This window comes from Dipodomys spectabilis, unplaced genomic scaffold (genome assembly GCF_019054845.1).
Source record: "Dipodomys spectabilis isolate Male_0828 unplaced genomic scaffold, ASM1905484v1 ptg000422l, whole genome shotgun sequence".
Taxonomy (NCBI): domain Eukaryota; kingdom Metazoa; phylum Chordata; class Mammalia; order Rodentia; family Heteromyidae; genus Dipodomys; species Dipodomys spectabilis.
This window is the reverse complement of record NW_024871099.1, coordinates 5802324-5818333: the sequence shown is the minus strand read 5'-3', so window position 1 is coordinate 5818333 and position 16010 is coordinate 5802324. Positions and strand designations below refer to the sequence as shown.

Here is a 16010-nt window from a genome sequence, read left to right as displayed (position 1 = left end):
GTAGATTGAAGCCTGGACAAGACCAGGCTGGTTGGTGGACCATCATGGATAGAGGAGGAGGACAACTGGAGAGCAACTCAGGTAAGTGTGGCTGAAGCCTCCCCACCTCCCCCAAGGCCTTGATGTCCTCTCTACCCAGCCCACACCTTGTCCTCACCATTGTTATGTCCCTCACAGAGCAGCTGTAGGAACCGGAAGAGGTCTTGTGTGAATTCATCATCAGCCATGACCTTCTCTCCTGGATGGGAGGAAGGGACAGGGCCCAGGAAGGATCAGATGTGCCAAGACACAAGCACACACATGCACACAGCACATGCACACTGCAAACACATGCACGAAGTATGGAAGTGCTGGGAAGAGCAGCCACTAAACTTCAAAGACACTGTGAGGGCCATGGGCATCCATGACACCAGCAGGTCTTGACCTCAGAGTCCATGAGATCAGCAGATGGAGACCTGAGGGGCTCTTTAGTCATGAAGCTGGGGCCTCAAGTGTCTTTCTACAGCATCAGTGCCCTGTGATGTCACCACTTGTGTGACAAAACGTCTGACTTGGCAGACGTTCAGGCAGCTGATGTGCCCTCACCCCACCCCACCCCACCCACCCCACTCCCAGGCTGCAGCAGTTAATGGATTACAGAGGTTGGGGTCACTTTCACACAAAGGCTCTGAGCAGGAAAGAAAAGGATTGGGCTGGGATAAGAGAAAGATAGGGACCGAAAGCTAGCCAACTGGCCCAAATGCCTCAAAAGCAGCCAATCCAGGAGAAGCAGAGGGAAGATATATCAATATGGTCTACTCAGAATGGGCATCTGAAAGAAGCCAATCATGGTGGGCTGTAAGGGAGAAGGCGAGGTCATAAATGGGCCAATCAGAGCAGGCGCAAGGGGGGGGGCAGGCGCGCACCAATCAGAATGGATGATTGGAGGCAACCAATCTGATTGGTGGATGGGAAAACCGCTGACCAATCAATCTGCGGTTGGGACGCAGTGCGCAGAGAAGGTGGGAATTGGGGGGGAGGTGTCACCCCACCCTGGGACTGGGGATCTGGGTCTGGAAGGCCTAAAATATCCAGTTGGAAAGGAACTTCTATGGTCTTTTCTTCTGTTTTTTTCTTTGGTCGGTTGTGGGGCTTGAACTCTGAGCCTGAGCATTGTCCTTCAGCCCCTCAGCTCAAGGCAAGTGTTCTACCACTTGAGCCACAGCACCACGTTCAGTTTTCTGAATGGTTTGTTGGAGGTAAGAGTCTCACAGAGTTTCCTGCCCGGGCTGGCCTTGAACTGTGATCCTCAGATCTCAGCCTCCTGAGTAGCTAGGATTACAGGCATGAGCCACTGATGCCCAGCTAACTTCTGTTTTACACATGGAGAAACTGAGGCTTAGGGAAGATAAGAAATTTAATTATTTATTTGTGTCGGTTGTGAGGCCTAACCTATGGGCCTTGACGCTGTCCATGAGCTCTTTAGCTCAAGGCAAGTGCTCTACCACTTGAGCCACAGCACCACTTCTGGTTTTCTGGTGGTTAACTGCAGATAAGAGTCTCACGGACTTTCTTGCCTGGGCTGGCTTTGAACTGGTATCCTCAGAGCTCTGAACCTCCTGAGTAGCTAGGATTACAGGCATGAGCCACCAGCACTCAGCTAGATAAGAGATTTGAGTGCCACTTGTGATCAGTGACTCATTTGAGATCAGAATCTCTTATCTTGGGACTCCTGGTCCCAAAGCTTTCCACAGACAGTCATGGTGCTCCCTGTCCCCCACTGGAGGGTCCCTCCATTCTTGGATGTCCCAGATCCTCAGCCCCCCAGGTAGAGGGGGAAGTTGGGAGTTAGAAGAGGAGGGATGGCAGCAGCACAGCACAGGGGAAAAGGGAGGGGGAATTACCGTTCTGGCGATTGATGACTGAGGCAGCCAACAGGATGGGAGGAGGAAGCAGGAGGAAAAAAGAAAGACAGACACAGCAAAACACACAGTGACAGTCAGGGACAAGGACACAGGACACACAGAGAGAAACAGCCTCAGACAGAAAGACAGCCAGAAGGAGACAGAGGAGAGCAGGTGAGCAAGTAAAAGAGTAGGAAGTGAAGGTCCAAGCCAAGGAAGAGAAAGAACAGATAAGAGAAAGAGAGGACAGGGAGAGGAGGAGAGGAAGCGAGGATCAGGGTAGAAATGTTAGACACGTCAAAACACAGCAAAAAGAGGACTAATTAACCCGGATTAGGGACATTAATGACAGAGCAGCAACCAGGGCATGAGACTGGGGGACGTGGAGGGCGGGGTCCGTATGGTGATGGTTAAGAGAACACAGGACAAATGACACCCAAGGTGGCACCCATGGGGAGGGAGATCCTGAGGAATGGAGGATCCTGAGGGAGGGGGATGGCAGGACTGGGATCCATAATCCAGGAAGAATGAGAGGGAGTTCTCTGGAAGGGGGTGCCTTGGAGGAGAGGAGCTCTGGGCAGTGGTGGTAGAGGGAAGGAAGGCCAATGTCCCCAGGGAAAGAGGGTCTCACCAGTGCCATCCTCATTCACCATGCCCAGCCCCTCTGCCTTGTTCTGCCTCTCAAAGGCATTGAGGTCCAGGACACTGAGGAGAGAAAGATTAGAGAGATGTCATGAGATCTCTGCCCCCTTCCCTCGATTCCAGGACCTGAAGGGCCACAGGAGACTATGTATCACCAGAAATCAAGAGGAGAGCTGCGCACTGACAGTTTAGGTCTGTAATCCTAAGTACTCAGGAGGCTGAGATATGAGAATCAAGGTTCTAAGCCCACCTAGGCAGAAAAATCCATGAGGCTCTTATCTCCGATTAATCAGCAAAAAGCTGGAAGTAGAGGTATGGCTCAACTGGTACAGCACCAGCTTTGAGCAGAAAAGGCCAAGTGAGAGATTGAGACCTTTAAATTCAAGCCCCAGTACTGGTTGGCACATACACATGCACACACACACACACACACACACACACACACACACACAAAGGGAGGCAGAAATGAGTAGACAGCAGAAGCAATGGGGACCTTGAGCCTTCCCAACCCCAGATCTATGAAGTAAGGCAGAGCCTTACTTCAGGACAAAACACCTGTCAGCTGAATCTGAGGAAGCAGAAACTATCAACTAACAAAAGCAACACAAGAACGGACAGAAGTCAGTTAATAACAAGAGGCAAAGAAAGTGAGAACCCAAATACCCTTGAGTTCTCAACAATCTCCTGGTTCTACCATGTGGAATTCATAATATTATTATTTTCTGTGCTAGTCCTGGGGCTAAAACTCAGGATCTGGGCGCTGTCCTGGAGCTTTTTTTTTTTTTTTTGTCATAATGGGGCTTGAACTTAGGGCCTGGGTGCTGTCCCTATGCTCCTTTTGTTCAAGGCTAGCACTCTACCACTTTGAGCCACGGTGCCACTTCTGGCATTTTAGTGGTTAATTGGAGACAGGAGTCTCACGGACTTTCCTGCCCAGGCTGGCTTTGAACTGTGATCCTCAGATCTCAGCCTCCTGAGTAAGCTAGGATCATACATATGACCCACTGGTACCCAGTTTATATTTTATTTTATTTTATTTTATTTTGTTGGTCGTGGGGCTTGAACTCTGGGCCTTGGCGCTGTCCCTCAGCTCTTCAGCTCAAGGCGAGCGCTCTACCACTTGAGCTACAGCACCACTTCCAGTTTTCTGGAGATAGGAGTCTCACGGTCTTTCCTGCCCGGGCTGGCTTTGAACCGCGATCCTCAGATCTCAGCCTCCTGAGTAGCTAGGATTACAGGCATGAGCCACCAGCGCCCGGCTTTATATTATATTTTAATCAGAATAATTCCCTCTATTGCTTTCTCTTCCCCTCACCCACATTAATTCTTAGAATAAGCTCTCTGGCATTTGAGCTTTTCTTTTCCTGGCCCACCAGAAGTGGCACTGGAAGCAAGGGCACACTGCCACACCCAGCAGGACTGAACTGGAGGATGGATATTAGACTCCACCTGCATGTTTGCATGAGTGCCTGGATACTCTGGAAGAATCCCACTTCCTTCTTATCCTTCAGGTAGTCCAGCATTTTCTGCAGAGGAAGGGAGTGACGTGGGAGGCAGAATCAGAAGTCAGGGAAGTAGGCAGCTCCTACCTTCCTGAAGTCTCCTCCCCAGTCCCTGTGCCTCTGGTACCTGCTGCACCTCTGCATTGCCTCCATTAAGGATGGAGATGCCCAACTTCAGGGTGGAGGACACCATGGCGCCCGTTTCACCTACAGGGAGCAAAGGGGGAGCAAAAGCAGTTCCTCTGATTGGCTGTTACCACCCAACAACCATCCAAGAGATGGGAAATGGTGGGGAGGTGGTGGGGGGCAAAGTGTGCCTTCTGTGTTTACAGGGAATGGGGGCACTGGAGAGAAGGAGAACAGGTAGGGTGTCTCAGAGGAACAGAATGAGCGTGGCACGGACGGGCACCTTTGCAGGCACTGATCATCTGTAGTACCATCTCAGCGGCCCCCCGGTTGTGCAGCCGTGACTGTTGATACAACAGCCTCTGCTTCTCCATCTCCTTCTCCTGGGGCAGAAAGGAGGCCATGAGCCCTAATGAGTCTAGCCTGTCCCCTCACAGCCTCATCCCTCACCTCTGCCCTCTGGGGGCCTGGCACTTCCAGAAAGCACCCCCTTTCAATTGTGAGCTCTTCCTGTCCCTGGGGACTTATGTCTTTCATTTGTACCCTGTACTTAGAGCAGGGTCTAGGCACTGGGCTACACAGATAGAAGCTGGGCATGGAGCAGCCTTAACTTGGGCCCCATGAACTGCTTCTCCTTTATCTTTCTTCCTCCTCTCCCTCCTCTTCCTCTTCCTCCTCTTCTCTCTCTCTTTTTTTTTTTTTTGGTCAGTCGTGGGGCTTGAACTCTGGGCCTAGGCACTATCCTTCAGCTCTTTAGCTAAAGGCAAGCACTCTACCACTTGAGCCACAGCACCACTTTCAGGTTTCTGGTGGTTTATTGGAGGTAAGAGTTTCATGGACTTTCCTGCCTGGACTGGCTTTGAACCATGATCCTCAGCTCTCAGTCTCCTGAATAGCTAGGATGACAGGCATGAACCACCACACCTGGTATCCTTCTGGGGCATGGTTCTGGGGCTCAAACTCTGGACTTGGGTGCTGTCTCTTGGGTGCTGACCATTATTTATATATACTTGGCCCCAACCTACCTCAAAAGACACCTCAGCCTCTTCTTCTCCTTCAGCTTCTCCATTCTCCCCCCCCTCCTCCATATGGCAGCTCTGGGGAATGGCATCAATTAATGGTGATAAAAAATGAAGGAGATACCCCATCTGTCCACCCTTAGCTCAGTCAGGGGCCAAGTACTACAGGGGCAGGAACTTACCTTTGCCATGATGTCAGCGTATGCCATGTATAGGTAATCCTCGTCTAGTTTACTGAGGAAGTAAGTAGAGAGAGATGGTTGGAACCCAGAGGAGTGGGGACTGCATCTCCCCTATCTGATCACAGCTTCCTAACTGCCTTGGTAAAATCAACCCAGAACATGAGGCTGGAAAAGGTCCTCACCTCTTTTCAGTCAGAGCAGTGCGGCTAAAGTGCAGGACCAACTGGTGCAAGGGGTCTGGCTTCTTCTCCTCTACTTCTTCCTCCTCTTCCTCCTGCTCCCCAGCTTTCTGAAGGAAGAGGATGAATCTTAGGGGAGGGGTTCTTGGGGGTATCCTCTAGTCTTCTCTCATAGCCCTGGTGGGCTGGAAGTTCTTTTTTGTTGTTGTTGTTTTGCCAGTCCTAGGGCTTGAACTCAGGGTCTGGGCATTGTCTCTGAGCTTCTTTTGCTCAAGGCTCGCACACTACCGCTTGAGCCACAGCACCCCTTCTGGCTTTTTCTGTTTATGTGGTACTGAAGAATCGAACCCAGGACTTCATAAATGCTAGGCAAGCACTCTACCACTAAGCCACTTTTTCAGGCCTGGAGGTTTTTTTCTCTTCGCCTATATCATATATCCTGGTGCTACTCAATACAAGGGATGCATTTCTATACTTCCCCTACTCCTCTCTCCCCCGCTTTTTTTGTGATAGTGGGATTTGAACTCAGGGCATCACACTCTTTACCACTTGAGGTACATCTTAGTTTTTTAGCCTTAGTTATTTTTCAGATTGGGCCTCACACTTTTACAGGTTTGGATTTGGCTCTTTCTACTTATGCCTCCCATGTTCCTCAGATGACTGACATACTATACAATGTCCAGCTTTATTGGTTGAGATAATACCTAACTTTGTGCAGGGCTTAGGGGTTAGGAGGGTAGCCCCAAAACATGATCCAGTGGCTCACACCTATAATCCTAGCTATTCAGGAGGCTGAAATCTGAGGATTGTGGTTCAAAGCCAGCCTGGGCAGAAAAGTTCCTGTGAGACTCTTTTATCTCCAATTAACAACGGAAAAACCAGAAGTAGCCCTGTGGCTCAAAGTGGAAGAACACTAGCCCTGGGCAAAAGAGCTCAAGGACAGACCCCAAACTAGGAGTTCAAGCCCCATAGCCAACAACAAAAACAAAAACACAACCGGTGTTGGTGGTTCACGCCTATAATCCTAGCTACTCAGGAAGCTGAGATTTGAAGATTGAAGTTCAAAGCCAGTCTGGGCAGGAAAGTGTGTGAAACTCTTATCTCCTTGAAAAACGTTAGTGGCACTGTGGCTCAAGTGGTAGAGCACTCGCCTTGAACTGAGGAGCTGAGGGACAGTGCCCAGGCCCAAAGTTCAAGCCCTGTGACCGACAAAAAAACAGAAACAAAAACCAAAACCCACATGATCCTACCCATTGTATAGTTGGTATTACAGGCGTAAACCACCAATTCCCACCTTCATAGCTCTTGATGTGGAAGGTGCCCTTACCCCGTCTTGCCACCCCCTCCCCAGGCAGCCCCACTGCTCACTGAAAGGTCATCTATCATGCGGTCCTCAAAACTGTGGTCCTCAGTCAGGATCCATGCAGCCTTGTAGCTCTCCAAGAACATGTTACATGCCCGGTGTCTGCAAGGAACAAGTCTGAGTGTCACTGAGACCCCCACCTCTTCCACATTTCCCTGCCTCCCACACATCCCACCCCCCACATTCCACTCTTGACCATCTTCATGCCCCCATATATAATAGGGCTCTCCATCCTCATGGCTCCCAGATTCTTTTCTCCTTGGGGGCCCTTTGGGCTCCCTTCCTTCTTGGGGGCCTTACGTGGGCAGGTTGTACAGGGGTGTCATGCGAAAACAGGCCACAACTGCCCGCCGACGTTGTTTGGACAAGAGCTTGTGCCACACTGCCTTCTTGGACTTGTAAGGGTGCTCGGTCTGGAGGGCAGAAATCAGTCTGTCATGTCCCAGGCCTTATCCCCCTCCCAGGCCTGGATGAAACTACACATGTGTAGCTACATCTATATCCAGTACCAACTTCCCATCTTCAGCCCTGTCTCCAGACTCTTCTTCTAGTAGGCCCCATCCCTAGTCCCAAAGTTTGATGACCCCTTGTAGTTCTAGTCCTACTACTGGATGCCAAATGGAACACTAGGTCCTTCTCATAAAGCCCAATTTGCATCCTAAGCCCCGCCTCACACTCAAGGCTCCAGCTGAGGCTCCACCCATAGACAAAGGCTTCACCTGTAGGCTCTACTCACAAGTCCAGGGCCAGCTCAAACCCCCACCCACAGACCTGCTACTCAGCAGTAAGAACTCTTGGGCCCTACCTACCTGCTCGAGGTGGTAGAGAACTGCAGATACTTCCTGGACTCTGCGCACAATTTTCTCTGGGTCATCAGCATCCTCCTCCCGGCCTGGGAGGCCCCGATACAGGGCCATCTGCCAGCGTAGAGATGGGGAGCCTTCGACCTAGGGTGGAGAGGCAAGGTACAAGGCCAACTGCATGAGGGATCTTCTTGCTTAGCTCAAATTCTCCAACCCCAGGGTCTCCCTCCTCAGCTGTGTGTCCCATTTCCACTGCCAGGCTTCCATGGAGGAATGTGATTAAGGTCCTTCTTCTATGCCTCAAAGATAGACAGTGCTGGAAGCATTTGCTATCATTGTGATTATTCTTCTGGCCCACCCCTTCCAGCTGCAGACTGAGACATACCTTTCCCTGCAGGTTGAGGTTGTTTTGTAGGAATTCTCGGACCTCCTCATCTGTGTCTTTCTGGAAAGACATTGACCCATTGGGTCACTTGAGGCCCCAGCTTCATCTTTGGCCCACAGCCCTTTCCCCTCTAGACTCACCACCCCAGGACCTGCTGAGGGGTTGTATATTGGGGGAGGACCCAAAGGTGAGCAGTGGTCAGAGAGGAGTGTTTGATTGACAAGGGAGTCATAGAGAGAGCCTGAAAGGATAGAAGGATAGGGGTCTGGCAGGATGGAGGGGGAGACAGGACAAATCACCAAAGGTCAAACAAGTGGAAAGATGATAGGGGGTGAGAGGGTACAACGAGAGTCAGGAGACTTTTTTGGGGGATGGGGTGGGGAAGGGCTGTGAGGGATTCAGCAAGGTCAGCAAAGATCACAAGTAGTAGGGAAGGTCAACTAAGCCACTGTGTTCAGGGGCCCAAGGAGGGGTCAATAGGGAGGAAGTTTCTTAAGGTCAAAGACCAAAGCAAGCAGTTATGGGACCCTGGAGGATGCTTTGGGATCCCAACAAGACTCAACAGATTCTAGGTGGAGCTGGAGATCCTGGAGGAAAAGGGGCCTTTGGAGTCCCAGGAGTCCCAGGACTCCAAGGGATCCTCGTAATTTTTTTTTTTGCCAGTCCTGGGGCTTGAACTCAGGGCCTGGGCACTGTCCCTGAGCCTCTCTGTGCTCAAGGCTAGCTACTCTACTACCTGAGCCACAGTATCACTTCTGCCTTTTTCTGTTTATGTGGTACTGAGGAATCGAACCCAGGGCTTCATGCTTGCTAGGCAAGCACTCTACCACTAAGCCACATTCCTAGTCTGTCCTTCTGATCTTTAGCATTCCAGAAGCGTTAGTAAGTTATCAGATGCTTAGCAGGGTTTTGGTGGAGACAGGGCGGGGGGGTGTCTTGGAAGATTCTAAGAGGATTCCTGAGGTTGTGCTATACAAAAGGTAAGTGGAGGAGGTGTTTTAGAAGGCTCCTTTGGGATCTCAGAAGGCTTAGGGAGTTGGATCAGTTGATCTCCAGAATCCTTGAGACCTCAGAGGTTTGGGTGTGGTTTTGGGAAAAGGATCATTAGGATTCTGTGGAGGGAGGGCTACTCAGGACCATAGGGGCTCAGGAGGTCCCTGAAAGTCCTTGTGTGTGTGTGTGGGGGGGCTTATCTGGGTGTCAATAGAATCCATATAAACAGGGTCCTGAAGACAAGAGGGAGTAAGCTGGAGTGAAGGCTTAGTGGGAGCCCAGATGTTCAATTCTGAGAGTATTAGGTTAATCAGAGGGGTCACAGAGAGCTCAGTGGGTCCCAAGAGATTTGGGAGATCCTAATGGTCTTGGAGGACTCAGAGGAAGATCAGGGGCTCTGCAGTTTTAGCAGGTGGTGTTAGTGGGGTTCTGTGGTATGCCTTAGGAGTCTTAGAGTTCTTATAGGTCTTAGGTTTGTGGTTTTACTGGGCGCCCGTTAGGAAGCTTTTTCAGTCTGCTGGACTCTGAGAATGCTGTTCCTGAGGCTTGAACTCAGAGCCTAGTCATTGTCCCTGAACTTTTGTGCTTAAGGCTAGTACCCTACTACTTGAACCACAGCTTTCCTTCTGACCTTTTGCTGGTTAATTGGAGATGAGAGTTACACAGATTTTCCTGCCCAGGCTGGCTTCAAACCATGATCCTCAGATCTCAGCTAGGATTACAACCCTGAGACACAGGCACCCAAATTCTAAGACTGTTTAAAGTTCCAGGTATCCCAAAGAGCACAGGGTTCGAGGTTATGGTGAAAGACTTAGTACAGGAGAGCCTTCAGGGGTTCCATGGGATCCCAGGGTCCCAAGGGCTGAGCAAGCTGCTAGGTGGGGATGAGAAATCACCAGGGCATAGCGGGCCTTGGCCAGCCCAATGAGGTCCTGGTCAGTGGGGGCACACATGTTCAGGCCAATGGGTAACATCTTCTTGAGCGTAGCCACGATCAGCGAGGTCTGCACAGAGTACCGGTCCCCCCGGCGCTTTTTCTTGGTCCGTTCCTGGTCCGAGCCACCTGACTATGAGGACATAGTTCTCAGTGTCTGCTCATGTCTCAACTCCCTGCCCCAGTTTCAAACCTGTAGCCAACTACAGCCTGGGTGCCAGGCATTCTCCTTCCAACCCCCAACAGCCTTGACCTCAATCCACAAGGTTATTCTCACCCCAACCCCAGCCCTGTACCTCACATAACTAATTTTTTTTTTGGTAGATTGCAGGGCTTGAACTCTGGGCCTGGGCCTGGGCACTGTCCCTGAGCTCTTCAGCTCAGGGCAAGTGCTCTACCACATGAGCCACAGTGCCACTTCCGGTTTTCTGGTGGTTTGGTTGAGATAAGAGTCTTACGGACTTTCCTGCCCAGGCTGGCTTTGAACTGTGAAACCCAGATCTCAGCCTCCTGAGTAGTTAGGATTATAGGCATGAGCCACTGGTGCGTGCTCACATAACTAATTAATAACCCAAACCCTTTCAAATGTCTCTCAAATGCTGAGCATTTTCTCCACCTTGGATGACCCTCTCCCAGAATCCCTTGCAAAATTCCAATACATAAAACCCACCATTTCCAACATGCACAACTTCACACTTCATGTCCCAAGACCAAGTTCCCAAGAATCAAATAAAGATGCAGGCCCACCCAAGAATCCCAAGAGATCAGAGAAGTTGGGGAGCAAAAAGAGAGAGCCACTGAGAGATGACAGACAAAGAGCTAAAAGAGACAGAAGAAGCAAGAGAGATATAAAAAGATCTGGAAGCAGAGACAACAGACATCCAAAGCAGTGTTCTGGAGTCTTGAGTGCAGGGCTCCCTGGCCAGGGTTGCCCTAAGTCATGCCAACAAGAAGCGTTGGTGACAAGCTACGGCCAGTATGCCGTCCATGGCAGCTGGTAATACTTGAGCAGGACCCAAGTGCCAGGCACTCTTGAAGGCCACACATGCAGCATTGCATTGAGTTCTCACAAGGTCCCAGGCCTCAGGGCCACTGGCTGGATGTCATCAGAGGCTCAACAGGATGACACTTAGTCAAGGTCACACAAATTCTACCCAAGTCCATCCCATTCCAAGCCTTACACCAGTGCATGGCCACCGGAGCCGCCATCTCAACCATGCCCCTATCCCTCCCCTCACTCCCCTTGACCTCAGCCCATGATGCTTGAGGGAAAGCTGAAGGTTGCTTTTTTTTTTTTTTTTTTTTTTTGGGTAGCAAAAACCAAAAAAAAAGAAAAAAAAAAGATAAATCAACAAATCGCCAAAAGCCAAGAGTTGGGAAGGGAGGTAAATGGTAGGGGAAGGGGAAAGAGGAAAAGAAGGAAGAGACTGGGAACTAAGGACAAAGGGTGGGTATAGGAATAGGGGGTTTCTGGAGGGATGGGGAGCTTTTTAGGGAGAGGGGAAGGGGATTGGCCAAGAGCCATGCAAAAGGTTCCAGATGTGGGGCTGACCTGTACATCTCCCGCCTGCTTCACCGGGTTGCAGACAGAGACAAGAAGGGTTACCCCAGCCCCACAGAGAACCCCGGGCCCAACTCCAAATTGTTAACAACCCCCTCCCAGTTAATCTGCCCCACTCTGTCACCCCTCTTTTAGCTGGGCATTTCAGACCTTCGGTAGGGGAGGGTGGGTTTGTTTTTTACGACCCCCAGTTTTGAGGAGGATGGGGTGGGGAGAGGATAGGCAAGGGAGGATGTGGGATAATGGAGAGAAGAGGAAAGCAGGGGGGGGGAGGCGGGGGGGGGGAGATGGGAAATGGGGAGGAGGAGGGAGATGAGGGCCAAGGAGGAGGGAGATGAGGAAGCACATGGGGAGGCAGAGGAGGGAAGGGGGTGATAGGGAGGAGGAAGTAGGACATGGGACAAGAAGAGGTGCTCTGAGGGGTACAGGGACTATAGTACAGAACAGGACAGGTAGCTCATTCTCTTTTCCCCTGCTAAGTCCTCTTTCCCAAACAAAGCCATTCCCTACCTTGGCCATTTTGCTTTTGTTGTCAGCAGTCAGAAAGGACATGTTATTGATCTCATTCTGGACCACGAAGTTCTGCTCCTCACGCTTGAAGTTCTAGAAAGGAGAGCAACATTGAGGCTCAGTCAGGGAGACCAAGAAGGAGATCGTAGTTACTGGCTGAGGGAGAAGACAGCAGTGTGTGTGTGGGAACTCACGTGGGACTTGGACCAATAGATGAAGATTTCACCCACCATCCTGAACAGCTCCTCTGCGTTGGGATTGGGCTCTGTCAACCAGTGCGCCCTAAGTGGGAAAAGGGATTGTTGGTGGGGGCAGGGATCCCTAGAGAAGGGGGACTACTAAGAGAGATGCTTCAGCCATTCTGGTGAGGAGGGAGGTTCAAGGAGCAGAAGCTGCTGGGCACTGGTAGCTCACACCTGTAATCCTAGCTACTCAGGATGCTGGGATCTGAGGATCGAGGTTGGAAGCCAGCCCAGGCAGACAAACTCTTTATCAACAATGGACCAGCAAAAAGCCAGATGGAGGTGTGGCTCAAGTGGTAGAGCACTAGCCTTGCACCAAAAAAAAAAAAAAAAGCCAGGCAATGGGCTGGGAAGGTGGCTCAGTGGTAAAGCACTTGCCTTGCATGCATGAGGCCCTGGGTTCGATTCCTCAGCACCACATAAGCAGAAAAAGCCAAAAATGGTACTGTGGCTCAAGTAGTAGAGCGCTAGCCTTGAGCTGAAGAACTGAGGGACAGCGCCCAGGCCCAGAGTTCAGGCCCCACAACCGGACCCTCCCCCCCCCCCAAAAAAAAAAAAGCCAGGCAAGAGCTCAAGGCTCTAAGTCCCAGTACTGGCACACCTACAGGCATGCACACCCACCCCCCCCGCCACACACACAAAAGAGTAGAAGGAAAGCCAAGGGGACTGGGTTGTTCTGAGCTAGGGTAAGAAAAGTCAGGGAGCAAGGAAGGAGGGTGAGAGCATCAGGTAGTGCCAGGTGGGAATGGAGGGAGAGTGGGGATGGTGGGCTGAGGATACACTGACCTGTTGTTGTCCACATAGCGGATGAGCAGCGGGTAGAGGGCATACAGGTCCCGGCAGAGGACTGAGAACTCATCTCGCACCAGGAGCTCGCCCTCCTCTGCTTCGGCCTTGGCTTCCAGGCGCAGCTGCTCCTCCTCAGCCACCACCTTCCCTGCCCGCTTGCGCAGCCGCCCTATGGTGGGGATGAAGTGGGAGCGAAGCAGCTCCGGCCGAGCACGGCTCACGATGGGCTGAGCAAACACTGCAGAAACATGGAGAAGGGAGGGGTCACTCATGTGTGACCTCTAACCTAGCCCCTCACCTCAGTTCTCAGCTTACAACTACTGACCTGTTTCCTAGAACCTGCAGTTGTCATTTGACCTCCAACCTCTGACTCCAGCATCCTCTGATTCTTTTTTTTTTTTTTTTTAAATCAGTCTTGGGACTTGAACTCAGGGTCTGGGCACTGTTCCCAAACCTCTTTGTGCCCAAGGTTAGCATTCTATCACTTGGGCCACAGCACCACTTCTGGCTTTTTCTGAGTGGTTAATTGGAGATAAGAGCCTCACAGACTTTCTTGCCCAGTCTGGCTTTGAATGGTGATCCTCAGATCTCAGCCTCCTGAGCAACTGGGATTGCAGGTGTGAGCCAACGGTGCCCACCTTGACTCTACTTCTGATCCCAAGCCTTAATCTTTGACATAGTCCCATCCTGTCACCCATTCCCTGACCTCTGACCTCCAATTAGTAAATTCTAACCTGATAAGTTATCCTAAACCAACATGACTCTAACCTCAGTCTTTAACCTGTGAGCTGGTGTGCCTATATTCAGCATCTTGTCCCACTGTGATTTCTGACTATGACCCCTTGACTTCTGTGTGTGTGTGTTGTGTGTGTGTGTGTTTTGCTGGAATCCAGGGCTTTACCTATGTAGTCAGGGGCTCTACCACGAAGCTACATCCTCAGCCTGGCCTCTGGCTTCCTACGGCAGCTTCTGACTTGTGACCCTGGACTCTAAACTACACTCCTGAATTCTTCTGATGGAGCTTCCAAACCAAGAATGCCAGTGTTTTAAAGAACTCATTTCCCTCCCTCCCTCCCACCCTCCCTCCCTCCCTCCCTCTTTCCCTTCGTTCTTTCCTCCCTCCCTTCTCCCTCTCTCCCTCCCTCTCTTCTACTTTCCTTTCTTCCTTCTTCCTTCCCCCTCTCTCTCCCTCCCACCTTTCTTTTGTTTTTCTTTTTCTTTCTTTTCTTTTCTTTTTCTTTTTTTTTTTGCTGGTCATGGGGCTTGTTTATCTGCAATAAACTACTTAGAAAAAGCCAAAAGTGGTGCTGTGGTTCAAGTGACAGAGTACTAGCCTTGAGTACAAAGAGGCTCAGGGATAGTGACCAGGCCTTGAGTTTAAGCTGAAGGACTGGGAAAAAAAAAAAAAAAGACCTATTTCCTGATCACTGTTCATAGCCAGGCTCTTGAACTAGTTCTCTGATCCTTTGTATAAGGGGATGAGGGTTCTGACTGAGCTCTTAACCTCTGACTGTATCCTCAGCCCTTCAGAAATTCAGTGTCCATCCTGAAGGACTCCATCCACCCCGAATTTACCCCGAGAACCTGATTCTGATCCTAGCCTTTGACCTACATTCTTAGCCCTCCCAATCCCAGGATATCTTAAGATCTGGTTCTCTCTTTTGGATCATGTGGCCCAAGGACCCCAGCATTCCTCACCCCTGCTCCCCCTCCCAAATCTTCGTGCCCTCTGACCCACCAGCAAGCCGCTTCATCCATGAGGCCTCATCGATGCCCAGGTTGTTGACAATGATTCGCAGGATGTTCCCCAGCAGAGAGTTGAGGTGGTCAGAGGTGACCTCTGTGCAGGGAGGCGGGGCCCCGGCAGGCAGGGCTGGTGGGGGAGCCTCGGGCCCACGCTCCCACCAGCGGGGCAGGTAGCTACAGAGCATGGGGAGGGTGATCTCAATGACATGTGGCATCTCTGTGTAGCGGGCCCCTGACTCGGCCAGTCCTCCAATATCTGCCATGAGCCGCTCCAACACTGGGATGTCAGGACACATTTCCTCCACGCTGTTAGGGAGCCCCAGGACTGGGGTGCAAAGAGAGGTTAGGTCATGCCAATTCATTACCCCAAAGCTGCAGTGCCCTGATGTCCCCCACAATACATTAGAAACCCCCATCTAAACTGGTTTTCCAGAGCCCATCCCTCCAATGCCACCTTCCAATCCCAGCGTTTCTCACAGTATCCCCTAAATACTTCTCACCCCAGACTTGCCTTCCTCCTCCTTTCCTTTCCTTTCCCTTCCTCCCTTTCTTTCTTTCTTTCTTTCTTTCTCTCTCTCTCTCTCTCCCCCTTCTTCCCTCGCTTCTTTCCTTCATCTCTTTCTTTCCTTTCTCTCTCTCTTCCTTCCTTCCTTCTTTCCTTCCTTGTACTAGGACTTGAACAATGTCCCTAAGGTTTTTTCTTTTTCTTTTGTTTTTGTTACTTGTGTCACTTGAACTCTGGGCCTGGTCACTGTCCCTGAGTTCTTCAGCTCAAGGCGAATACTCTACCACTTGAGCTACAGTGCCACTTCCGGTTTTCTAGTGGTTTATTGGAGACAAGAGTCTCACGGACTTTCCTTGCCCCGGTTGGCTTTGAACCAAGATCCTCAGAGCTTAGCCTCCTGAGTAGCTAGGATCATAGGCATGAGCCACCGGCACCTGGCCTGAACGTTTTTCTTTGCTCAAGACTAATGCTCTACCACTTAAGCCATGACTCTACTTCCAGCCTTTTTGATGGTTACTGGAGATCAGAGTCTCATGGACTTTTTCTGCCTGGGCTGGCTTCAAACTGTGAGCTTCAGATCTTAAGCCTCCTGAGTAGGACACCTGGAAAGCCTTCCATTCTAGTCCCTAAAATTATACTTAACTCC

General features: G+C 50.9%; 1 protein-coding gene across 2 annotated transcripts in view; it reads right to left on the bottom strand.

Moving 5' to 3' along the window:
• Positions 1–16010, bottom strand: part of Ryr1 (ryanodine receptor 1) — a 110940-nt gene that overhangs the window by 32003 nt on the left and 62927 nt on the right. Inside the window, exons 66-84 of one of the 2 annotated variants that reach the window (XM_042667853.1) lie at positions 14852–15184; positions 13111–13351; positions 12277–12364; positions 12083–12175; positions 11564–11578; positions 9974–10144; positions 8085–8144; positions 7706–7843; positions 7197–7309; positions 6902–6998; positions 5537–5643; positions 5355–5406; positions 5179–5250; positions 4437–4536; positions 4155–4234; positions 3975–4051; positions 2515–2588; positions 1884–1901; positions 158–238 (exon numbers count right to left, since the gene is read on the bottom strand). In XM_042667853.1, coding sequence (XP_042523787.1) covers positions 158–238; positions 1884–1901; positions 2515–2588; positions 3975–4051; positions 4155–4234; positions 4437–4536; positions 5179–5250; positions 5355–5406; positions 5537–5643; positions 6902–6998; positions 7197–7309; positions 7706–7843; positions 8085–8144; positions 9974–10144; positions 11564–11578; positions 12083–12175; positions 12277–12364; positions 13111–13351; positions 14852–15184 — 2010 coding nt within the window. The remainder of the gene's footprint in view (positions 1–157; positions 239–1883; positions 1902–2514; positions 2589–3974; positions 4052–4154; positions 4235–4436; positions 4537–5178; positions 5251–5354; positions 5407–5536; positions 5644–6901; positions 6999–7196; positions 7310–7705; positions 7844–8084; positions 8145–9973; positions 10145–11563; positions 11579–12082; positions 12176–12276; positions 12365–13110; positions 13352–14851; positions 15185–16010) is intronic. The other variant, XM_042667854.1, reaches the window with a different exon arrangement.